The sequence below is a fragment of the Siphateles boraxobius genome, unplaced genomic scaffold, assembly GCF_051911475.1.
Source record: "Siphateles boraxobius isolate OS27281-9 unplaced genomic scaffold, OSU_SipBor_1 25, whole genome shotgun sequence".
NCBI classification, from domain to species: Eukaryota; Metazoa; Chordata; class Actinopteri; order Cypriniformes; family Leuciscidae; genus Siphateles; species Siphateles boraxobius.
The window spans coordinates 15,948,051-15,974,079 of NW_027508866.1; the positions used below are offsets into that span (position 1 = coordinate 15,948,051).

Genomic DNA, 26,029 nt, shown 5'->3' on the forward strand with positions numbered 1-26,029 from the left:
TTTATTTATAGAGTAGGGGAGCACGGGGCACAACCTAACGCGAGGTTAAATGTAACGCGGACCTTTTACATAATTAGTCAGGATCAAGCGGGGTGTGTTTCCGCTCTTTTTCTCCTGCTGCCAGAAGACGATCTCCCGCGAATTTGTGGAAAGTTTTGATAAGATTTCGTGAAGATACTGGACAAAGAGTGTTTTGACACCATGCAAGTACATTTTTTCATCATAGGATTTTTTCGGTTTCTGAGTGTGGTGTGTACGTCACCAAATCTAACTTTATCTGACATTAATCACGGTCTTGTTGGCAATAACATGTAATTCAATTGCAATTACAATATTGATGATTTTATTTATTTATTTATTTATTTATTTATTTATTTATTTATTTATTGCAAAACTGTGCAGCCCTTTCCTATATCTCTATCCATGATATTGATCCATAACAGAATGATGATTGGATTAGGGATGGATGTATGGATATCTATCTATACAGATGCACAAACAATATCAAACTATACAGATACAATAGTACTGAATGATGTGTGTTTCACACAAGTGTTACAACTAACCCCTCTGTCTGTTACAATTAACCCCGCATACGGGGTAAGTTGTAACATTTCGACTTCTGTCACTTTTAGTGCAACTGTACGAAAATGGTAGGTCCTAGAAAAAGACTTTAAGTGTTCATTTGTAGCAGAGATGTGTATGTTGCTTGTGTAAAAAGAAAGATGAATCAAACTTAATTATTTTTTTAATAATTGAGCCAAAACCAAAATGTGTTAGGTTGTGCCCCGCTCTCCCCTACTTTATACATTACAGATTGTTTCAAAGCAGCTTCACAGCAATAAACAGAATCAATGATGCAAACGTCATCAAATTCAAATTCTGCTTTAAAGCTGCTCTAAAAAAGACAACAGTGTCATAAAGACAATTAAGGCGGTGTGTCCACCAAAGGCGGTGTGTCCACGCTAGACGCTCTGCTGAAAACGCCTAGCTGTGGGCGCTTGAGAGCGTTTTGGAAGCGCTGCGTTTTTTCAATTGAGACGCTTCGTTGCTATGATACAGAATATCCGCTGCACAGTTTACTTGTAACTGATTTCGTAGATAATTTGTTTCAAACTACAAATTTATTTTTCATCCATTTTGTTCGGTTAGCTCTGCTGTTGATGTCGTTGTTCAGAAAGAATGTTGTGACAGTTGGTCGTGTTGTATTTGTCCCGTCCCTCCTCCACTGTGATTGGACGGCTGTGTAAAAAGTAACAGTGATGAGCGCTGCGTTTTACCAAAAGTTGAACATTCTTCAACTCTGCGACCAGTAGAAAACGCAGAGTGCTCTGTGCTTCAGAGCAAAAACGCTCAGCACCTAGTTATGCTCATGGCGTTTAAAAAACGTGGCGCTCCCATTGAAAACAATTTGAAAAATACGCCAGCTGCGTGAAAAAACGCTTTGGTGGACACACGGCCTAGGTCAGTTCAGTGTTGATTCAGTTCAGTTCAATAACTGAAAAGTTCATCAATTATGAAACGAGTTCTATTCAGCCATAAACGGCTCTACAGAAGACGATAGTGTCGTTATTCAGCTTGAAGATCTAATTGGTTGTTTTCTTTGATCCAGGTATTCAGAAACGGTATCTTTGTGCCAACTTTGGTGAACAGGGCATCACTGTTGGCTGCTGGGACACCTACAGACATGACATTGATTGTCAGTGGATCGATATCACAGATGTGAAACCAGGAGACTATATTTTACAGGTACCGGTTTAACTGAAGTGAACTAAAAGTAAAAATCAGTTTTTTTTTTAACTAATATGACTCTGTCACACAGGTCGTAATCAATCCTAACTATGATGTAGCGGAATCGGATTATACCAACAATGTCATGAAGTGCAAGTGCCGCTATGATGGATACAGGATATGGACGTACAACTGTCATATAGGTGAGTTGGTTAGAAAAATACTGTATTGAATGTCTGCCAGAACAGTTTAACTCTTTCCCCGCCGTCGATGGAAATTTCCGTCATTTGTGAGACAACGCTACCCGCCATTGACGTAATTTTCCCGTTTTCACTGTTATACAGTAGGGGATGCTGACACATCTTCTGAAAGGGCACAGAATCTCCTGATCAAAACACTTGCGAAGAAGATGCATAAACAAGCGATATCGTATGTAATCATATGCATTTGTAAAATAATGCGATCACCAACATTAAACAGCATATAAATCAAAACGGCCTAATGTTACTGACTGAAATGTCGACCCAGGACGGGCTGCAGGACTGTGAAGCTGTGGGGGTGTTGATGGACTCGATCTACTCCATCTATGTTTAGATCAACGTTCTGAATCCCATCCAGATGTGCTTTGACAAAAACATGATTTTCTCAGCTTTTTTCTCAAAATGTTTTATTTTTATGAAACTTACCCATAATCAAGTGTTGATAAAAAAAAAGAATGCATGATATTTGATAATATTGCATGCTCAGATATTCAAACAACAAAAGTTTTCTGGGCGCCATCAAATTTTTGTGAAAATGGCGGTAGCTGGCAACTTTTTTTTTTATAAAAGCTTACGGGGAAAGAGTTAAAAGACGTTACAAGTTGTGATGGATGCTTTCGAACCAGTGACAAATCCAATTTCAGTCAACAAGGCTTGGTTACATCACCAGTTCCGACTTTGCCGCTAGAGTATGATGATCTCTGCGACCCCATAAACAGTGTCTGTATGGTTTTATCCTGATCTCGGATGAGTTTTATCTCTTATTATCTCTTATATAAGTCTCTTATTGGCCTGTTTAGCCAAGCCCTCCATAAAACAAGCAAAACAAGCCATGCAAATTAATAAAAGTACACATATCATACAGAATATTCCTATTTAATGGTATTAGATTATTTGTTAATTGCATTAATAGATTACACTTTCAATAAAACATTTGCATTTGTGTTTTTATGCATGTTTTTGTTACATTTACACTCGAAACAGTGAATTCATTTGCAAAGCAATCGGTTTAATTGATTCAAAGTTTCAAAAAGGTTTGTTTCTCCCATCAATAGTTAAAAGTAAATAATAATACCAGCTCCACCACTTTCCAGGTGGCTCGCGGAGTTCAGACATGGACGAATACCCTGGAATGAGCAACCAGTTGCACCTCAGATAGGAGACAGTGCGGAACGACAAAGGCTCTCATTGGAGGATGCTGCAGGCTGTCACTCAAGACTATTCAAATATGACTGACCACTAGAGAGACTCCAGTAGGCAGAGACCGCTGCTCTGTTACCCACCTCCAAATATAGACGCAGTCGCTAGGTTGAAGTACAGCTCATATATATCAATCTTGCTTTGTACAGAAACTATTTAAATTCTTAAAATGTACTGTACTTTTTTGCATTTCTGTGTTTAAGATGCTAGTTAAGTGTTGTAGTGGCTACAAACTTGTGCTTTAATGTTCGAACTTGGATCCTCCATAACGTTTTGATTCTTTGTGCATTACAACTTAAGGTAATCACAAAGCCTGCAGTTTCATGAACCTAACGCCACTTGCGGCTGTCAGACTCTTGTGGTTAATTCATCAAGCATGTCAAATAATTTATTGTGTTCAGTCAGGGATTATATTTTGTCAACTTTTATGTATGCAATGTGAAACTGTAAGAATTTATTGCAAATTTGTGAAACATCTACCCTCCGTTTTACGAGGGTACCTATGACCAGTTCAATGGTTTCCAAATATACTATGTGTTTATGGCTGAACAACACATTTGGTCAAACCATTGCATTGTTTTCTATAATTAAAGCAATTCATGTTTGTTACTTGGAGGATGGTGTTTTTTTATGTTAACCTGACAACCCATGTATTTCCAGTGCTAAAGTGTGGAAACAATTAGACTTGACACCAATCAAAAACCGTAACAACAAACATTTAATCAATATGTAAAAAACACGTTGAAGTATCAAACCATTTTAAAACATCATAGTGCAAATACAAATATAGTAACTGTAGAAACAAAATAACATGTAAATACAATTATTGATACACAGTGTGAATTTCTAATGATAACAGTCTGTTTGGACGTTATTTACAGTAATCATTAGATTCAATATTTTCAGGAAATCCAATCAAAACGCACTGATACTGATTCTGTCACATTCAACTCACCCTAAACAGCAACAGCATTTCACAAAAATAGCAAAAGAGCCTATTGGTAATTAAAATACGATTTAATGGGGGGGAAAAAATACTAAATTTTTTAAGCCTGGACTTGATGCTAAAAGATGCCAGACTTGTTACTATGGAGAAACAGAGCAAGAGAAAGCAAACAAGGCTGTTTTCCTGCTAAAAAAAAAAAAAAAAAAGAAAGGAAAAAAAAAGTAATTTGGGGAAAAACACTCACAAATGATCATTGAACTATTTCACTAAAATAGTAGAGAACTAAAAAAAAAAAAAAACACCTGGCAACTTGGAGACAACATATTTCATGCGTTTTAGTAGTAGTTGACAATGTCAGGAACATTTGTCATTTGAATGAATAAAAACAAGCCAGGAACTGGGGTAGATTTCTTCAGTTGAGGTCATTTCTTCAAGCCTCTGCTCAACCCCAGCGCTCTGGTCACCATCCTGCGAGCCACCTCTGTGTCAGTGCGGGGCCTTTCCTTCACCGGCTGAATGAACTCTAAGGGGACACAACATCATCATACTTGATAGTAATATACTGATTTTAACCATGCTCATTATGCGGATCAGTGTCATGATGTTTGTATCTATTCATTTTTAAAATACATACACGTTCAAAAAAAGCACAAGCGACATCTTTTATGATGAGATTATTTTTTTATTTCCAGATTAAAATTCATAGGTTTTTTTGTACCATGAAATGCAAGTCTGATGCAACCCATTTAAAAAAAGGCATTTTTCCCCCAAAAAATTCAGTTCTTTTGAAGTTTCTATTAATCAGAAAATCCTGAAAAAAATCATGGTTTTCCCAAAAATATTAGGCTGTATTCAACATTGATAATAATCAGAAATGTTTCTTGAACTGCAAATCATCATAATTATTAGACTGATCTCTGAAGGATCATGTGACACTGAAGACTGGAGAAATCATGCTGAAGATACAGCTTTGCATCACAGGAATAAATTACATTTTAATATACTGCATATTAAAATAGAAAACAATAATATTTCAAACATTACTGTTGATTTGTATTTTTGATTAAATAAATACATGGTCTTGGTGAGCATAAGAGACTTTCAAAATATAACAAATCATACCGACCCCAAACTTTTGAACAATTTTGTGTTTCACAACATAAAGGACAATTCCGGCCAAAAAAGAACCTGGGGTAAATAACACGGGTACCGAGTCGATCGTTCTCCGGGATGCGTTTTCGTGATAATCGAATGTACCCAGTTTTAACGTTAGTTTTAGTTTAACCAAAGATTAGCTCATAACGCTAGTGTATGGGGCATCGAATAAGTAAAAATAAAAATCGCTAGTTAATACCACTAACAAGGCTCAAAATAGCCCTACAGTAACATAGAAGCATAATGAGGGTCTCTACCTGCAAACCGAAGCATTGAGAACTTTGTAAGTGTACAGACAGTTTAATAAGGAGATACTTTATAAAGACAGTAAACTTCACATATACAGGCAGGAGCCAACTTTGGAAACCACGAACGGCGTGCTACGTGCTGGTCGATAGCTATGGTCACTTTGCTATGGTCGATAGTCACAGTTCAGCTCACGTAGCACGACGTTCCTGGTTCGACTGGTCGAGACATCCCAGCGAACGGTCGACTCGGTAACCATGTGTTATTTACTGTAGCCCTAGGTTCATTTTTGGCCGGAGTTGTCCTTAAAAATTAAAATTTCGTGAAATAGGTACAAAGGTTTTTTGTTTGTTTTTCTTGATCATGGACACACTAATATCTTCTAGCATAAAAATCACCATATTTCTGAAAGTTGTTTATTCAGTCTCTTAGCTTTCATACCTGCTCGTCTGGCTGCTTTCCACTTCGCTTTCTGACTCCCCTCTAGTAGCACGCGGGTTTTCAGAATCGGATGCTTAAGAGTGAGTGCCTGTGTGGCTGAAAAGAACCAAAAATGTGTCACTCAAACATAACAATACAAAGGATAATAATTCTTGACATATGAATGGAAAAAATACAGCCGAATGAAACAACACCTGCTGACTGACTGGAAAATATACCGAGAGCATGAGTGTTATCCACCCACTTGATCTTCATCCCCCCTTCACTGGAAACAGAAGTAGACCAGTGTCACATTTATGGATTTGTATTATTATTTCTCTCACATTATAAGGGTGACATATCACCTATAATCAGCAAAGGCATTAAGAAGGTCATCTGTTTTAAACAAGGCAGGGAAGTTGTAGATCTCAATGACGTGGCCGAACTCCTCTGGATCAAGCCAGATGTTTGTATAGGCTGGGAAATCATTGCAGGTGTTCAGTATGGTGATGTCCTCGCATTTGAGTTTGGCTTTGATCTGACCAAGACAGAATGAATGACAAAATGTGTGAAAACAAACAGAATAAAGATGATGGTAATTATGGTGAGAGATGCATTGGGTCTTTATGCAAATGACAAACCTCAAAGGGCCTGTTTACACCTGGTCACGTCATGTGTTGTTACTGATCGGATAGTTATCTGATTTGCTAAAACGGTTGCATTTACACTTGGTCACATAAATCGGTCCGCAAAACGAATATAAATCCAATACATTGAGTTCACTTCAATGTAAGAAACAGATATGAGCTGGATTTCAGACCGCAATAGGAGAGAAAGCGGCATCATATCTGTTCGCAATGCGTGTTGCAGTAGCGCTGTCAAATCTGGCTAACGGGAGCCCTATAACACTCTAACATGATTTTTTAAATATCTGGCTAACGGGAAGTTGTAGATCTCAATGACGTGGCCGAACTCCTCTGGATCAAGCCATATGTTTGCATAGGTGAGGAAATCATTGCAGGTGTTCAGTATGGTGATGTCCTCGCATTTGAGTTTGGCTTTGATCTGACCAAGAAATAGTAAAATTGAAAAAAATAATAAAAATAATAATAATAATAATAATAAAATATATATTTTTTTTTACTATTTTGGTAAAAGTATACATACAGTACTGGTCAAAAGTTTGTAAACATTCCTATTTTTAATGGTTTTGAAATATGTCTTTTATGCTTTTAAGCCTGCATTTATTTGATATAAAATACAGAAAAAAACAGTAATATTGTGAAATATTATTACAATTTAAAATAGTTAATGGTTTATAATTTCAATATACTTTAAAATAAAATGTATTTATGTGATGCAAAGCTGAATTATCATCAGCCAGTCTTGAGTGCAACATGATCCTTCAGAAATCATTCTAATATGCTGATTTATTATCAATGCTAGAAACAGTTGTGCTGCTTAATGTTTTTTTTGATAACCTGTGATTCTTTTTTCAGGATTCTTTGATGAATTAAATTTACAAAAAGAACAGAATTTGAATACACTACCGTTCAAAAGTTTGCGGTCAGTAATTTTTTTTTTTAAAGAAATGTATACTTTTCTTCAGCAAGGATGTGTAAAATTGATAAAAACTGATAATAAAGATCTATATAGTTAGAAAATATTTCTATTTTGAACTTTTTAACTTGTTTACACTTGTCCAGTTTCATCTGGAATGCATCTCAAGCCACCACTTGAAGTGGTTTGAGAGATATACAGTTTACATCTGATTGCATTAACATTAGAATGGGGCTAACAAATTCATGCAAGTACACACATGTTGTGAATTAGGTGGACATTTTTCATGAGAATTTGTGCTTTTAAATATGAATAATCCAAACAAGTATTAGTGTACGAGACGCATTAAGTTACAATACCTCAGAGAGCAAATATTCATCAAAGTGCTGTAGCTGGAGTGTCGCATCAGTGCGAAGGCCCGTGTTGTTGGCACAGTATTCATCTGCTTGGTCATCTAATGTTAAAGACGTGAAGAAAGACACAGTCTGGTCCCAGGCTGGAGGCCATGGAGAAGGCCCGGACCTTGAAAGCTGCACAAACTCCTGATCAGCCAGTGATTGGTCAGTGCTGTCCGCCTCTGTCTCCTTATTGGATGCAACAGCTTCCTTAGCAACGTCAGAGCTAGAATCCTCAGATGATTCCTCCAGATTCACCTTATGTCTCCTAGCGAGTGGAACATAAATAGCCTTTTCTGGCCGCCTGGCTCTTCTTCTGTTGCATTCGTCCTCCATTTCCCTGCCCCGACCGCTTGCTCGTTCATGGAAACTGCTCTCTGTATATCTATGATCCTCTTCTGGCAATCTGTCAGATGCACCACAATGATGAGACACCAAATCTCTGTGTGCACGTCACGTGACATTAGGTCTGGCAGCTTTACCTGAGGTCGGAATAGCATACTACGACTCTGCGGGCGCAGCCCTCACCCACAGAGAAGGTGCTGAGGTCGGGGAGATTGCCAGTGGTTTGGTGAATCAGGAAGCGAAGTCGGCTCGGGATAGGCGGGAAGAGTAGAACGCTACAATTGGGAAACATTAAAAGATAACAATATGGCAGATGTCTGTCTATAGATAGATAGATAAGACAGACAGACAGATAAGATAGATAGATAAATAGATAGATATGCACACAGTACTCTAATCATTACACCGATGATAAAATGTGTAGCCCATCTGAATTACATAGAAAATTGACTAACATACAATGCTATGTAGAAAGTCAGTCATCTAAAACAGCCACACAAACTAAGACTGATGAGAAAAAAAGGGAGACAACACAGACATGCACCAACATAAATTAGAAGGCTTATTAAAATACTCATGACCAGCCTTACAAGAATTAATAACATTTTATTTTAGTAACATGTTGTAGGTACTTTTCATAGAAAGTACTAGGTCTACAGATTGTACATTGGCGTAAAAGCATGGTATTGAAGAGCCATTAATGGTCTTAACTGTAAATATAGTGTTAACAAATGGCACAATTACAAGAATTATTATTATCATTATTAATAATAATTAATAATAGGACAAATACACATCTAGAGCTTTAACGTATGGACCTTCATGAACTATGGACCAAGCTAGCTAGTAAATTGAGAAGCACCTGACTGCAGCCTGCAGATTTGGGCGGGGGTGCACTTGGGGCCACAATGCATTTCATTGGTTAATGGCAAAGTGATGACGTCGATCGAGGCGGGGCCGCACCTGGCGCGGGGCTGCACGTCTCTACCCGTCAACATCTCTTCGTATTGGTTAGTTGCGCGAGATCATGATGTTGATTCTAGCGTGTTTTCATTTCCGCAGTTTATCGCTGCATGGTGAGTACAGGCAAGCTACTCTTTTTTTGTTCTAATTTTATTTACAATTTTTAATTCTGAAGTGGCGTTTAGTGTGATGTTAAAATGAAGTGGTGTAAAAATAAGATTGTGTAATTTTACTCACCATATCACACAAAATCATCGTAGGCCTAAGTACATATGTGTGTGTGTCCATATATAGTGTGGTTTTGGTGGGATTAGGGTATAGTGTTAAAACAAGGCCCTTAAAAAGAGATAGTGGCAAAACTGAACCAAGAGAAGAAAAATAGAATTTAAGAGTTAATAGTAACAATATACAAAGTTATATTGTAGGACATGAATAAATTGATTAAATGTATGTAAACCATTTTGTAATTATTGTTATTAATAAGTTATCATTTATTTAATTGAACATGAAACTACATTCAATAGTAATACAAATCCAACAAAACTCCTTGAAAGTAGGGCTTGTTTTATATATTGCATACTGTTGCTTATACTTATGCTGCTATACATTATACGCACTGTCCAATCCTTCTGCTGGAGGGGAACGGTCCTGTAGAGTTTAGCTCCAGCGCCAGTTAAACACACTTGAACCAGCCAATCAAGGTCTTACTAGACATAACTAGACACTTCCAGGCAGGTGTGTGGAGTCAAGTTGATCTAAACTCTGCAGGACAGTGGCCCTTCAGGAGTGAATTTGGACACCCCTGCACTAGAGTAATAAAATAATAAAACATGTTATACTAATTCTGATGTTCTATACTTCCTTCTCTTTGCAGATCATTGGCATTGTCATCCCCATTTATATTCCCTGTGTACCACTTTTGCTATTTTACTTTATACGATTTTTGTTTTGCTGTGTTAATTATTCTCTAACTCTTACTCTAGTCCTCCATCTCTCTCACCTATTTGTTGTTGTTGTTTACTTTATAACTCAGAGGCTCTTTTAAAAATGCACACAACTGTGTTAAGCAAGGGGGAGTGTGAGCAGAATTATGACGGCAGTAGTAAGTGCCCATTCTGCCAGTACACCAGCATGCCACAGCTGATGTATTACCACATCAAAAATCATTTTCTATCCTATCCTAATCTATTTATCCATCTATCTCTGTCTGCCTATCTATCTCTACCCGTCTGTCTGTGTCTGATAAACTGTATTACCTTCAAAACTTTCAGCTTGAAAACTACTTTGATCTTCAAACTGAAAACCTTCAAACTTCAAGCTTTTAAAACTATTTCAAACTTTTAGTATAGGCTTTGTCAAGCCAAATTAAAGTTTGTCTTGCAAGTTTATGTTGTTCATAAACAAAGTAAGTCTCTTAGGTACTTTACAGACAAAGCCAATAACACTCAAGCATATCTTGTCTAACATTTTGCTATAATATGTTTAAAATGTATAAAAAAGATATTCCTTGTATTCCTGTACATTCCTGGTGTTGTGAACTGGAGTGCATTTTCCAGACAATCTAGGCAAGAGTTCCAGGTGCCCTACTCGGTGACACTGTGCTTGCTCTGCACTGAAATATACAAGAGGAGTCCTGCATGGATTTTATTCCGAGAAGGAGGTTGAGTGCTATTTTTTCAATGATGGAGGGGAATTTCAGGCTGAGTAGAGTGTGTGTGAGTGTACGTGTGTGTGTGTGTGAGTGTACGTGTGTGTGTGTGTGTGTGTGTGTGTGTGTGTGTGTACGCGCGTGTATGTACGTACATGTGTGTGAGTGTACGTGTGTGTGTACGTGTGTGTGTGTGTATGTATGTACGGGTGTACAAATGTGTGTGTACGTACGCGCGCGCGCGTGTGTGTGTGTATGCATGTACGTATGTGTGTGTGCGTGCGCATGTACGTGCACGTACGTGTGTGTCTGTGTCGTGATTATCTATATGTGTGCACATCTCTTTACACATTTACTCTTGTTTTCAAATAAAAGTTATCACTGGTATGAGTTTGTTTTTTGAGTTGACATGCATTATATGGGATTGACAATGTACTGTATGTATTTGGTTTAACTTCAAATTCCTTTATTGGCATAAATGTTTTATAATAGCCTATATAATGTTTGTTTTATAATAGCCTACATAATGTATAACATTACTGTGCCACTAACCAATGAGAAGCGTGCAGCCCCGCCCTGATCGACGTCATCACTTTGCCACTAACCAATGAGAAGTGTTATGGGCGGGGCTGCGTAACCCCGCCCCGATCTGCAGGCTGCAGTCAGGTGCACTTGAGTAAATCAAGGTAGTTCATTTATGAACAAAATCTGTTCTGTTCTAAAGAAGATTGATATTAAGAAAAACCTGGCTTTCTGGCATTCAAAAAGACAACATAAATCATTAAGATCCTGGTGAAACGAAAACAACATCTGTAGAAGCATTTTCAATAGAAGAAAATGTAAGTTTGAAGTAAAGTTAAACAAATAAATAAATAAAACCTGAAAATGCTCCAGATATTTATAATATTAAATACTTAATATCCGTGTATGCTATGCAAGCAAAGAAATATGTTAATAAATAAATAATTGTAGTATTCAACTTTGCACGTGTGGGTTATAGGCAAGCTACCGAAATAATAAAATATCACGAGGGAAAATGTCCCAAGACCCTCCTAAAACCTAAAAAACTGCTTTCCTAATAATGTTGGTGAATATCATTCCCTTCATCAGATGTGTGATGAAGTTACCTTTTCAGCTCATTTTTCTGTTGAAATACGTCCAGCTCCTCAAGGACAGTATGGATAAACGCAGTCTCTTGTTTGGGGAGGAAACAGCCACTGGCGCCAGGAAGAGCCAGGGTGATGGAGGACGATCTCTATCCACAGAGACTAGATGCTTTCAGTCCGGATTTCATTACACTTAAGAAAAAAGAAACATAATAAAGAGCGGATCAGTTACTTAACGTTAAGTTACAGGTCAAACATCATGTAGCAGCTAACTTATAAGGTCGCTTACGTTCGTTGAGTCAAACTAAAGAGATCATTAATTCACCTAACGTTAAGTTACAACTGTACAGATCAAACTTAAAATGAAGGCACTTTAAACGTTATTGTATTGCTACTGGCTCAAGTATACGTAAAATACAAAAAAAACCTAAGTGTATTAGGGAAAGAGAATGATATAAACATCTGCTCGTGAATCTAACCGCGAAATTAAACTCATTTAACATTAGCAACTAGCTTAGCACACCAATCTCCTCCAATAATAACTAAGCGTTTCAAGACGAGACTGACTAATAACAAATAACAGTATGCCACCATTTAAAGAGACCTTTAAACACTATTAAATCCCAGTTAAAAACGACATCACAGGTCAGCCACAAACAGCCAAGTAATATGTAACACTGAATTCAACGGACACCTCTGACGTCATTAAGATTTTCGGTGTGAAGGCTTTTCGTCCCCTCTAGCGGTCAGGGGTGCAAAAACAATAGAGTTAATTTTTAAGTTACTATGAAATCAATTATTTTATAATGAAATATTGCAGTATTATTTTAAATGATTTTTTAAGTTCATGCACCCTCGTAATTTTTAAAGAAAATATCTTCCCTGATGACATGTTTACTGGCGTGAGGGCAGGGCAACCTTTCACTCACATGACATCACAGCAATAGCTAATCACAACCATCCAATCAATTCCCGATGGACAAAATCAAGTCCAGCTTAAGACTTTTTCTTGTTTTGTTTTTTTTCCAATTGAGAATATTATATAAACAAATAAGGAAGCAGTCACAGTAAAGAACAAATAAACAAAACAAAAAAAAGGTACAAAACAGGGGTATATATCAGAATAGATCACATATCAAAGGAAGAGATTGTTTTTAAAGCCTTCTTGTTACATGAGTTAAAGATAGTCCTGGACCTGCTTATGAAAGATCATTTAGCTGGGGTTTTGTTTTCAACATAATAATTGCAAAGTAATTAAAAAAATAATTTGAAGAAAACAATGTGGAATTAAGTTCCAGACAGAGGTTGGAATTTTGAGGTGTTTGACCTAATTCATTTTAAGAGTATTATTAAATGTACAAAAATCTAACATCGAGACCACAATTATGTTAAACAACTGATTTCTTGATATAATGTATTTCCCATACGATTGTCAATATTTATGATAACGTTTTCAAACATGGAGTTACTGAGCAGCGTATGACATGGCATTTTTTAATCAAAAGTAGTTCACATCTAAACATAAAAAATACATACTTTTCTTGTCCGAGAAGCAGTTTCACTCGGATATACGTCACTATAGAGAAGCCTTTCTTTATGCTAACTAACAAGGAATGTACCTCTGAATATAAAATAAATACAACTAAAATAAGTATTTGCAGACAATGGAATTTGTTCAAGAAAACACTATTTATTGTACGATACACAGTTTAAATAAGTGTCAAAAGATTTTCAAAAAAGACTATGATACAACACTGATAAAAAGATTTGCGCAAGAAACAGTTAGAGCTGACAGCAGTCTGAAATACAAGCTGGATATGCAATATTAAATGCAAACCATGCCTCTTAAGGATTTTATGGCATTTGTGTGTAATAAGGATTACATTGCAGACCCAAATAAAAGTACAGTAGTTCATTGGTAAATATAGTAAAATGTAGTGTTACAAAAGAAAACTATTTTTTTCAGAGGGGAATGGAACAATGTTATAAACTAAACTGATTATTACTTAAAATCATTAAATACAACAAATTGTAAATATCAGTCTCAAATATTCATGTACACATAACCAAAGTTTCTTCATGAATGTATTGACAGTTTTGACAAGCACATATTTGATCAGATTTCTCAATCAATTTTTTACTATGAGAACGCAGAGTCAACAACAATCCTAATAATCAAGATGCAACTGTTTTGAGACAGAACATTGTGCACTTAATCTATACTTCCCATTCAAGACAAGTATATACAGAAAACAGGAGACGGGAACAATGCAGAGAAATCAAATGCTGCAACAACAACAAAAAATTACATGGCACAACAGATTTAAAATAACTCAGATTAAGTAACACATTGGAAAGCTGCTAACTGAGGGAAAGCTGAATTGGAGAGTTTAAGATACATTATATAATCAGTCTCTCCCTCTGTCAAAAAAAAAAAAAAAAATTTTATGAATGATTCAACGGTCTGAAAATAAAGTTTTACTATCTACATTTAAAGCAATAGGGTTGTGATATCATGAGATGGAGAAGCAGGTTCTGAGTCCAGCAGGCCAATGATCTCGTTCCAAACATGATCCTGCAAGAAGAAATATAACATTGCATTATTTTAAGATTAACCAATGCACTTCCAAAAAATGGGATATCATAAAACAGAGTCCAGAAAAAAAAGTCTTAGTTCAGGTCAAAAAAGGACTTACCTTTGGTGTGTTTTATCTTGAACCAATACTTCTATCCTCAAAAATAGTGATCTCCACCTTTAAAAACTCAAGTTGAGGAAATAAAGTGCTGTAAAACTCTGAAAGGGTTTTTTTTCCCTGTGATACAGACATGGAAGTTGACTGGCTGCTCAGAAAATCGATGAAATATTCAGTTTTAGCAGCAAAAGACGTATAACTAAACTAAGGTTTTCCATGCCAAATAGTATTTGCATCAAACATTTCATTTCTTTTCCTCAAGCAAGACATCTTTATCTGATGTACACTACTGTTCAAAAGTTTGGGGTCAGTAAGATTTCGTAAAAGTCTCATGTTCACCATTTATTTGATCAAAAATACAATAAATACCGGAAAATTGTGAAATATTATTAATGTTTAAAATAACTGTTTTCTCTTTTAATATATTTTAAAATGTAATTTATTCAGTAGCCATCGTCACATGATCCTTCAGAAATCATTCTAATATGCTGATTTATTGCTCAAGAGTTCATATTTTGGTGGAAACGGTGATACTTTTTTCAAGATTCCTTGATAAATAAAAATTCCTTGTTTATTTGAAATTGAAATCTTTTGCAACATTATTAGTCCAAGGCAGTCACTTTTGATCAAACTAATCCATCCTTGCTAAATAAAAGTATTCATTTCTTACTGACCTCAAAATTTGAATGGTAGAGCAAGTTGCTAAATATTAAATGCTACCAGAATTCAATGACAATCCCACCAGGAAACAGAAAGACCTGCATGATGTTTCGATGTAGGAAAGGATACAACCCTGAGTCCCCTCTCTATAGGGTCAGTCAGGAGAAGCCCAAGGGGAGCAAAGATCTTCTCGTTCTGCTCCTGGATGTACTTGGCAATCTTTTTCAGCACCTGAACGAATTAGCATATTGTTGAAATCCATATCGACAATGTGATATTGATGATATCTACAGCCTACAAATCTATCGACTGACTTTCTCATAGTGGGTCTCCATGCAGAGGAAGATTGTGTACGCAGTGAGGCAGGCCAGACAGCCCTCCAGATATGACCGGCCGCCCAGCTTCTCCGCCTCTGCATAGAGATTATTCAGGGTCTGCATGGTCTCCTCAAACTGCTGCTTGTCAATCTGAGACGACAAAACAATGATCAGCATTCACACTCTGTGAGAGGTGTGAACAAGAAGTACAATCACAGCAGAACATTCAAATCTGCATTGAGAGAGCAGTTGTCATGTATAGTTAGGGAACAGCTTTTCAACCACACTGTATCATTATTTCTGGCTTACAATAACTCATATTATCACATAAGTACTGGGATAAAAGTTTGGATATAAACACTGATGTTTACGGTAGTGATCAAAAATAGAGTAAATCACATTTTGAAAGCAACTTGATGCTTCAAATAAAGATCAAATACATTGTTACACCAGTAGGTGGCGACAAGTGACTTAATGTATTTGTCAGTAGCTATGTTTCCATCCATCCATTTTTTTAATGTACATCTTAGGATATCGCATAATAATAAATAAAAAAAATGCTGGAGGGAAACGGCAAGATGCGCATAAATTCTGAAAAATGGGCATAAAACAATTATGCACTCAATGGAGGTGGATAAATGTTTTATTCGATAAGACGACAAGCTCATAAGCTACAATGCAAACCTAATAACCGAATAAATTCCTCAATGCAAAACAACAAAAACTCACGCAACTTTGCCTCAGTAGTGGATGTGATTGGATAACTAGTCTAAATAGTGGACTAATTTCATTGCACAGCATGTTGGTTTGGTCTGTTAAAATCATGTAGATTCACAAGGAGACTGTCTACATTAGTATTACACTGCCCATCGGCAAACCTCAAAAACAACTCATTTGAAGATTGGAGATGGTGGATTACAGTTGTCAGAATCAATCTGCCAATGCTTTGATATCATGATCTGTAAATACAGATTAATGGTTCCTTGTGTTTTGCTATGGATCTCTACACACCCTGCTCTCCAGCTCTGACGGGAACTTGGTCTGAAACTTGCAGATAGTGCCGGAAGCGTAGTCTCTCTGGATGAAAACCTTGGAAGCGACGGCTGCTTGCCGCAGGTCCTGCAAGCTGTGCGTCTGGACAGAAAACAAGAGGGTGGGTTGTTAAAAACACAGGAACTATTACATTTTAGCAGCCAAAGCTGAAAACTAAACTTACCTTTTCCATGTCAAAAGAATATGATTTCAATTTTATTTGTAAATATAGGTAAACTTTTTTCACCGAAGACATAGTTATCTTTAAAATACCATTTAAACGTTTTTGAAAGATATCTCTTATGCTCATCAAGCCTGCGTTTATTTGATCAAAAATACAGTAAAACATTAGTATTGTTTATTATTATTACAATTTCAGTTTTCTATTTGAATATATTTAAAAATGTAATTTATTCCTGTGATGACAAAGCTGAACTTTTTAGCATCATTACTCCAGTGGCACATGATCCTTCAGAAATTCTAATTTGATGCTAAAAATAACAATTCTTATTATTATCAAATTAATGAGCAATTAAAACCAGGAAATCATATCCATATACACAGAAACTACACACACAACGCCCTTATAGCACCATATTAAAATATGTTCAAATAACACGACTGAAATCTGACGACAACACGAAGCTCGCTATCAACATGACACCTGGTTTTATTTTTAAACGTGTATAGTGACAGTGAAACTGAGAATTTGAATTTTACGAAAGTTAATGATCGACGTAGAAATTGTCTTTGACGACCACTAGAGAAGCACTAACGTATCAAATAATGACGGTTTACAAAGACACGAATGTATTATCCGATTAGTCGGATGATAAAACGTTTATTATAACGTGTTATTTAAGACGTTAATCCTTGTTAGTGGACAAGAGGAAATTATAATAAAATATTGTTTTTATTAACATACCTCCGCCATGGTAGCTGCTGCTGCTCCTCTTCCTGTTACTCAACCTCCTGTCCTCCTCAAAATACAGTCCGGTAGGAACCTTTTGCTTTATTAATCAGTTCCGCTGCCACACCAATTCCCAACTAAGGGAGAGTTCCCCAAAAGTTTTGTTGCAATAAAAATATTATTAGCTCGTGTAGCAAAAGTAACACATTTTTTTTCATTCAAATTGGTCTACCTGCGCCTAGGATTTGAATTTGAGATCAATATAAAATGTTCAAATATAATTGTACAATAAAATTTTCAAATAGCTTTTATTTTATAATTTCTAAGACTGGAGTGATTTCTGACAGTGTTGTTAAAAAATAAGTATAGACCTAAATACATAACCATGAACCAACCTAAGATATAAGTTTAAAAGGCTACTTGATTGTTTACTTTTCTATAATATAAGCTATGATCCTCCTTTTATAAAAAATGTCTTTGTAATTTAGTTTTGCATGTAATTTAAATGTAAAACAGATGTTAGCTATCTCATCTAATGTTGTATTTGTTTGCCAGCAGGACACGTCCGAACATTTTGGAGAAGGGGACATTGTGTTCCTAAATAAGAAAGGAAACAGCCCAGTCCATCTTATTAAAAGTGAGCTGATGTTAATTCACGATAACACTCACTTTTATCACATTCATTTGTGATACTGAGCTATAGTAGAAAACTATATTAATGGCTAAAACAGTTATTTCCTTGTCTCCATCTGTCTTTTTACAACAGAGAAAAGTCTTTATGATTGAGAATACAAAGAATCACTCTTATTTTACAGCAGTGGTTCAGTCATCCTTGCATGATAAATGATTCATAAGGATCATTTATTCCTAAAGGTTCCCTTGGGACACCTGGGCCATTTTTCACCATCACTCAGTTCCTTTGAGACAGTATTGGATCATCTCACTTGTTGGAAATAAAAAAGCATGTGGCCTTAGAAAGTCTGTGAGATCTGTAAAACAATTTGTCAGATCATATTAGTAAAAATAGCATGTTGCCCATCTGAGGTTTTAATCTTATCAAGTTTATTGTATTGCACTTTATCTGCAGTTTATCAGCCAGGCAAAGGTGTTTGTTTAAAAGGTCGTTCGATTCACACGTGAGCTTTCTGAATTTAAAATGAGGGAACTCCAGCACATTAAGACCAGATTTGAAAAAAACATAAACTGTGTAGCATTTTGTTTTAAATCTATTTTGAATCTATCTATTTTGTTTTGGAATTCTTGCACCTCTATGTTATTTTAATTTAGTTAATTACAAGCTAGCATATTGCAAGTGATTGTCCTGTCCTATTTTGTCATAAATCCTTTAATCAGTGTGTAATTAATTTAATAATACGTTCAATATTAATTAAATATTAATTTATTTATGCTTTTATAATGTTACAAAAATCAACATTTACAGTATACACATCAAATTAATCAGGGTCAGTGTTATTTGAGTATAATCTATCTTTTAGTTTTTGTTAATATTTTTAATTATATTTTATATTTTCTGTTTTAATTTTAATTAACATGACTAAATAGTTTTGATTAAGTTTTAGTTTATTAGTTTTAGTTATTTTAATACATATTTTAAATGAAAATGAGAAATGTTGCTGTCATGATCACAGTGAATAAAGTCCACAGAAAAGAAGGTCAGATGAAGATTAATTAAAAAATAAAAGTATTTAATCAAACAAGCTCAGATAATCCGCAGGGTATGTACCAGTGTGTTCTAGTACAAACTCCAAACACAAATAATAACAACTCAGGCAGAGAAATAAGGGGCTAAAACTACTAGCAGGCTCTGTGCTATAATTACCATATAGTAACAGAGAGAGGTAAACATGAACAAAACACAGTAAATTAAGAATTTCAAACCAAAAGTCCATGATAGTGTTGCTTGACAAATAGTTGAATTGAAATAAGTTTATATCTATATATATATTTCAGTTAATGTTTGTTTATTTTATTTTATTCCAAGTAATGAAAATGTTTATGTTTTTAGTTATAACCCTGATCTGGATAAAATAATTTAGTTATTGGGTATTAACCAAATTTAAATGAGACAATACATCATCAATTCTACTTTCAAAGCGTGTTTTTGTTCTACCCTGATTCACTATGGTAAGCCTATTAAAAGTGAAAACATTATCATTTATGAATATTATCATTTATGAATAAAGCGTTTTCATCCAGTTAGTTGAAGAAAACAAAATCGTCACTTCCTGACAAACTGATCTCATGAAATGTCTCTCTATAGCAAGCATTGTAAAATGGAAGTTGTTACAATAGGAGAAGCCACGGCTATATTAATTTTTGTATAGCCTATAATAAATTACTTGGGTCTCAGGGTGTGGGGACGTTAGTATTAGTTAGTATTATACGAAACGCAATAAACCCGGTATTGCTTTCAATAAACATCTTGCTTTCAAAGGTGGATGCCTGCAACTAGATCGGTCCGCTGGTGGGTCTAGTTATGCCATCTCATCCACAAAGTCACATTAATTTTTTTTATGCGCATAGAGGAATTTATTTGGTAAATGTGTTTCCATCGTAGTTTATTCACACGTTTTCGTATCGGACAAAAAATGATCCGACTCACAGCTTGTGTCCCGTTATATCCGTAATAGAGAAAAGTTGCTCCAGCTACTTTAACACGTGTATGGTGTGGGAGTGGCATAGGTTAGTTGTCACAACGAGCCAGAACTGTTGACATGAAGCCAGCATGAAGCAGCTAAATCTCGAACCTCCGGGAATCGCCTGTTTAAAAAAAAAACAAAAAAAAAACGCTGAACACGGAGAGTCTGCTGACAAAAAGAGAAAGCGACATTCGTAATAAAACAAAAATCAACATCGGCTTGTCTTTTAACAGATGATGGCCAGATCTGAGGGATTTGAAATGTTGTGAACGCGACACGGAGATGGCGTTTTTTTTAGGCCTACTCAACAGTAAAGTTATTTTTTATTTCGAATTATTATTTAATAACCGGCTTTCGGTGCTGTGAAGTGAGCAGGTGTTTGCCACGTTTAACTAAATTGGAGAAATAACAGTTTTAAAATTGGATTTATCGACTACCATTCTGAACAAAAGTGTTAGCCCAAAACTATATGTAAGCCTATATCAAACTACAAATTAACACAATTCAGTCCTCAATCATTTCCTAGTGCTCTGCAACTTTATTTATCTTTCACCAATTCATTTTTCATGGGAACAGAAAATATGTTTATCTAGAGTGCTGTCTAAAATATCAGGAAAATATCTGATTCCTGCCAAGTCATGAGTGGAGACTTTCATAAATCTCTGAATGACTCCTATTTCTCCTTGCAATCTCTGAGATTCTTCCAACAGGTGGTCTCATTGGAGGGATATGTGGTCTGATACCACCAAAGATCTTCTCATGTGGAGTTTAGAGAGAAAAAAGGTGGGTGAACACATCCTAATGATAGATGTATTTTGGTGTAATTAAAACATCTTAACCCTCTGATCTTCTTGGGCTGACACTAGTGTTCTTTGGGGTCTCCAGAGTTCAGTTTACTCAACAAATGTTGAGTAAAGACATTAATAAACAGGGTAAAATTACATTTTAAAGTAAAAACAACAACAACTATTATTCTGTTACAAAATTACATGTTATTGTCTACCCCAGGCAACTAGGAATATGTGATTCATGCTTTTATCTCAACTCGTCTAGACTACTGTAATGCACTCTACGTTGGCGTTAACCAAACCTCCCTCACGCTTACAGTTAGTACAAAACTTGGCCGCTCGTCCTTTAACCGGAACTTGCAAGCATGAACACATTACACCAGTGCTGGCCTCGCTCCACTGGCTCCCGGTCCATTATAGAATACATTTTAAGATCTTATTGTTTGTTTTTAAGTCACTGAATGGGTTGGCACCTCATTGCATTTCAGACCTCTTAAAAGTCTACATAGACAGAAATGAAGTGGGTTGAGAGCCGTACAAAGTTTCATGCAGAGGTGGAAAGAGTAATAAAATATTCTACTCAAGTAAAAGTACTACTACTTCAATGAAATTTTACTTAAGTACAAGTAAAAGTACCGGTCTAAAAATCTACTCAAGTAAAAGTAAAAAGTAGCTCATTTAAAATTGACTCAGAGTAAAAGTTACTGAGTTACTTTTTTAACAGCGGGGGTGGGGTGGGGGACCCTCCCGTGTAGGGTTGTAATGGTATAAGATTTTCACAGTATGGTAACGTCTCAGAAAATATCACGGTTTACAGTATTAATCAATTGTTAAATAAACTGTATTATTAAATTATGGGTATTATTATTATTATCATCAGTTAAAATGACAGTTAAATTAATGAAAACAGGATTTTTTTTTGGTTGAACAAATGCTTTTATTATAACAAACTTGAAATAATTTGTTTGTTTATTAAAATTTCAATAAAACATGTCTAATCAATTAAATTTGATAATTAATAATGAATTAGATTAACAACTTATTTTTAACATTAATAATTTATTAAAATGTTTAAGAATAATATTGTCCTATGAAATGTATTTTATTCAGAAAATTAATGTTTCTTTTTATTAGGGGTGTAACGATATTCGAACCAAACCGAAGAACCGCGATACAGAACCCACGATTCGAATGGCGATACTCTCATGGCGTAGCGAACAAGCCCCGCCCTGCAAGCTACCCCGGCCCCGCCCAGCCCGGCTCATTGATTGGACCTGGAATCAGTGTTGCCAAGTCCGCTTATTATAAGCGTCTTTGGGCTTGTTTTTCTGTAAAGTCGCTTACAAATATTGGTAGTCGCGGGTCGCGTTTTTTTTTTGGGCTTGTTTCTAAAGTGTAGTTGCTTATTTGGGCTTGTTCTCAGCTCGTTGTCAAGCAGATATTTTCTATATGTTATTTAAACGTAGGAGTTTGTCTTGCCTGTTCCCTCTGTCTCTCCCCTTTCCCTATACACAGAGTTTTTTCCCCACCCACATCCTGCTTCTAATTGGCTCTGACCCAGATGGCAATAAGTACTGGCCAATCAGAGGCAGAGCAGGGCAATCGGTTTTTTTTCTGGTTAGGAAAACGTCAGTGAGTGACGTTTAAATGAAAATACGTGCGAGTCGCGACTGTCGCGACTGATGATGACTGGACTGTAGGAGAGTTTTTATATATAAATTATATTTTAGATATTATAGATATAGATATTATAGTTTAATATTGTTTAACCCTTTAACTGTCACTCCCCCTTTTATCGCATAGACATGAAAATCACTATTCAAACTTAAATGGTTGTAATTCAAGAATGCTTTCGAATATAGACCTATGGTTGGTCTTGTTTTAAAGAAGACATTTGCCAGATTAATGTTGAAATGAAGTATTATGAAGTTATGAAAGTGAAACAGAAAAAAAGTTATACAAGTTTGAGTTTATGAAAATGAACAATGTAAAAATATCATTATTTATATTTTATATAAAATATATATATTACAAAATATATTTTACTCTAAAACTGCCAGAAAATGTAAGCCAAAAATCTGAAGAAGTTGTGTTCCAAATTTTAGGTTGATATCTCAAAAAATGAGCTTTCAGTAAGATTTTATTTGGCCGCAGTACCAACATTTTTCACTAAATGGACAGCCAAGCTTCATCACAGAAGAAAAATAAACTACCGTGTGCACAGTTTTACAAAACTAGGCACAGTTTACCAATCTGTCCACATGGATGTAAATTGACAATCTGTACCCACAGTTTAAAACTATCTGTCACCACGGATTGTAACAGTAGCGGTAGCGCGGAGTAAACGCGAGTAAACGCGATCATCTCTTCCTCAGTTACAGAATAAACATGAATGGACACCTGAAGATATGTTGAAAAATACAGTATACTTACTGAAAGGCATCATAACTCGTGTAATCGCTCAATCAGTGTTTCATCAGCGCAAAGACGTCAATAAAACTGCATAGCTTGTCACTAGCATTATATTTACCTCAGCAGGCAAGTGATTAAGTGTCCACAACTTGTTGGTTCCTAGAGAAATGAACTCTTGCACTAAATAAATGCACAATATTATCCTATATATTATATTTTACTTAACCTGTTAATTATATCTTGATTATTTAAAGTACGTTTAAAATATCTTTAATGAAAATGTAAATTATTATATTTCAATAACAAATTAGAGTAAAGTTAATGCAAAAACTGACAAAGACACAATTTTCTCATTAAACCACTGTTTAATTTTTTTTTAGCTTTCTAAACCGAACCGAACCGAGACATCAAAACCGTGGGAAAACCGAACCGTCAGTTTTGTGTATCGTTACACCCCTACTTTTTATGATTTAATCCAAATATATTATCAAAAACGGTGGTAGGCTAATCAAATGTAAATTTAAACTTGTGTCCTTTTATTTTTTGGGGAAGCGCTGCAAAAAAAAGATTTACTAAATTAAACCATGGACAAAAAAAAATATTCCTATAAATAATGTTCAAATAAAATGTATTATTATTGTTATTATTATTATTATTTTGAGAAGTAGGCTACGTTCTACTGTATGCCTACAATAGTAATATATTTCTGTCATAATTTCTCCTAGTAAAACCGAACTTCTATTTTGACGGTTTGTGAAGACCTGTAATAGTGTATTTGACAATGGATTTTCTCAAATAAAATTATGAAAATGCTCATTAGGCGTTCTCTCAGAGCAGCTCTGGAAATGTTCATGTATTCATATCCTCAAATTGTTTGTGAGACGCTGAAAACACCATGAACGTCACGAGTACTTGAGTATGTAGTAGACAAACGCAGCTCAGCAGAACAAATAGGGTTAACTTATATATTTACTTGCAGTATTTTTGTGCTTAGCTTAATTATCCACAGATCATGTCGCGATTGGGTTTATTGCACAGTTCTACTTTCCATGTATTCATCCATCCATTATTTTGTATGTTTTACGTGACATCTGCATTAAGTGAATTCCATTTTCATGACTGGATTCTGGGATTCCCTTTGCATCACGTAAATCGGGACATACCTTTATCTGCAGGAGGGATGGTGTCCTATATCCTCTTTTTGCAGCCACTTTGCGTCCACATTTTTTGCAAATTGGATATCTATCCTCGAGGACAACCACGCTTTTTTTCTACTTTTCATACTGGCCATAATTCGCTTGGCGCTTAGCTTTCAGCTTCAGCTGGGTCTGCGTCACCTTTTTTGCGCGTTTGTTCGGGTTTGTTCTCCCGCCCTTCAATCAATTCAGTAGTTTCCGGAGTGTGTGATCCCCCCCCTTGTATTATTATTTTTTACTCAGTAACGGATATGATTTCAAATGTAGCGAAGTACAATACTTCAAAGAAAACGTACTTAAGTAAAAGTAAAAGTACAGATTTTAAAAACTACTTTAAAAAGTAGAAGTACACAAAAAAACTACTCAATTACGTAACGCGAGTAAATGTAATTCGTTACTTTCCACCTCTGGTTTCATGCCATTTGAACAAAGAGAATTATTTTTTTTTAAATCAGCAAACGTCTTTTGTGGGTAAAAAAAACCCCAATTACTAATTTGGCATCCCATAATAGCATGTCTGTTTTTATTCAACTATCACTTCATTATGTAGATTGTGAAATAATTCTGCTCTGTGTGGTTATGATAGCCACATGTAACTGCAGCAATGTGATAGAGAAAATGCACACACTGATGTTTGCAATGGCTGAAGTTAGTATTTGAGTAGAAATTCAGCATTAAAAGCAAACTAGATTCATTTCGAAAGCATCTGCATCCCAGTCCCAGAAACCGAGCCAAAAGTTGCAGATGCTTCATTGTAAACTTGTGTCTTTGTAGAAGAGGAGCCATCCAGCTTGCTTGGACCAACTTGACAAACACTTATAAATCAGGCTGTTGAACTTTTATAGAATTAGATCAGACATTTTACAGATGCACCACTGACACAGTCCATATACAGCCATCTTCACTTTCATTGTATTTGCCTGTTACACAAGAGCTTTTCAACCCAAACTGTTCGGATATCAGTTTTGCCATTGTTTCTTTTATAAATATATCTGACTGTATAGATTTGATTCATTTTTATTTCAGTTTTAGTTGTAGCTATTTTATCAGGGTAAATGGAAATGAGAAAGGCAACTGACTGAGATAAAGTAACTTTTTAAAATATTTTATTAAAGTAGCCTAAACTTTATTTTAATTTCAATACAAAATGCGTTTGTCTAGTTAGGCTACCCATAATAACCCTTTCACTCACACAACATATGAAGCAACAAAAATAAGATGAATAAATTTTGATTCATGCGCGTTTTAAGTGCGAAGAAGCTATAGCCATAACCTGCTCATTAAAAAGATTCGATTCAATAGAACGATTCGTTCGTGAATTGGGACAGTGATATTCAAGTTCTTTATATATAATAGGCTACTGGTATTAAGAGGGTGATCTATTGG

The 26,029-nt window shown here is 35.5% G+C and overlaps 3 protein-coding genes across 3 annotated transcripts in view; 1 reads left to right on the forward strand and 2 right to left on the reverse strand.

Annotated features, from left to right (window-relative positions):
• Positions 1-3,800, forward strand: part of loxl2a (lysyl oxidase-like 2a) — a 31,359-nt gene extending 27,559 nt beyond the window's left edge. Inside the window, exons 12-14 of the mRNA XM_077242922.1 lie at positions 1,613-1,749; positions 1,823-1,934; positions 3,086-3,800. Coding sequence (XP_077099037.1) covers positions 1,613-1,749; positions 1,823-1,934; positions 3,086-3,150 — 314 coding nt within the window. The 3' untranslated portion in view covers positions 3,151-3,800. The remainder of the gene's footprint in view (positions 1-1,612; positions 1,750-1,822; positions 1,935-3,085) is intronic.
• A 91-nt stretch (positions 3,801-3,891) lies between these two features.
• On the reverse strand, positions 3,892-12,696 carry r3hcc1 (R3H domain and coiled-coil containing 1). The gene is made up of 8 exons (XM_077242923.1): positions 12,580-12,696; positions 11,997-12,167; positions 8,396-8,533; positions 7,878-8,319; positions 6,324-6,496; positions 6,174-6,244; positions 5,980-6,075; positions 3,892-4,660 (listed from the first exon to the last, which is right to left on the reverse strand). The coding sequence occupies exons 4-8, from the start codon at positions 8,247-8,249 to the stop codon at positions 4,560-4,562; spliced, it is 813 nt and encodes a 270-aa protein (XP_077099038.1). The 5' UTR covers positions 8,250-8,319; positions 8,396-8,533; positions 11,997-12,167; positions 12,580-12,696; the 3' UTR covers positions 3,892-4,559.
• Positions 12,697-13,645: 949 nt separating this feature from the next.
• golga7 (golgin A7) lies at positions 13,646-17,674 on the reverse strand. The gene is made up of 6 exons (XM_077242924.1): positions 17,603-17,674; positions 16,657-16,779; positions 15,643-15,795; positions 15,458-15,559; positions 14,672-14,728; positions 13,646-14,550 (listed from the first exon to the last, which is right to left on the reverse strand). The coding sequence occupies exons 1-5, from the start codon at positions 17,609-17,611 to the stop codon at positions 14,684-14,686; spliced, it is 432 nt and encodes a 143-aa protein (XP_077099039.1). The 5' UTR covers positions 17,612-17,674; the 3' UTR covers positions 13,646-14,550; positions 14,672-14,683.
• Between the last annotated feature and the right edge of the window lie 8,355 nt (positions 17,675-26,029).

Bases quoted from the DNA above. Each gene is read 5' to 3' on its own strand.
- r3hcc1 (XM_077242923.1), bottom strand. From the start codon at position 8,249: ATGGAGGACGAATGCAACAGAAGAAGAGCCAGGCGGCCAGAAAAGGCT. The intron at 6,497-7,877 runs GTATTGTAACTT...TGTCTTGGTCAG, and splicing joins ATGAATATTTGCTCTCTGAG to ATCAAAGCCAAACTCAAATG. The intron at 6,076-6,173 runs GTGTTGTTTCAT...GGTTCTTTTCAG, and splicing joins ATTTTCCAGTCAGTCAGCAG to CCACACAGGCACTCACTCTT.
- golga7 (XM_077242924.1), bottom strand. The intron at 15,560-15,642 runs GTCAGTCGATAG...TAATTCGTTCAG, and splicing joins TGGAGACCCACTATGAGAAA to GTGCTGAAAAAGATTGCCAA. The intron at 14,729-15,457 runs GTATCCTTTCCT...GAGTTTTTAAAG, and splicing joins TAGAGAGGGGACTCAGGGTT to GTGGAGATCACTATTTTTGA.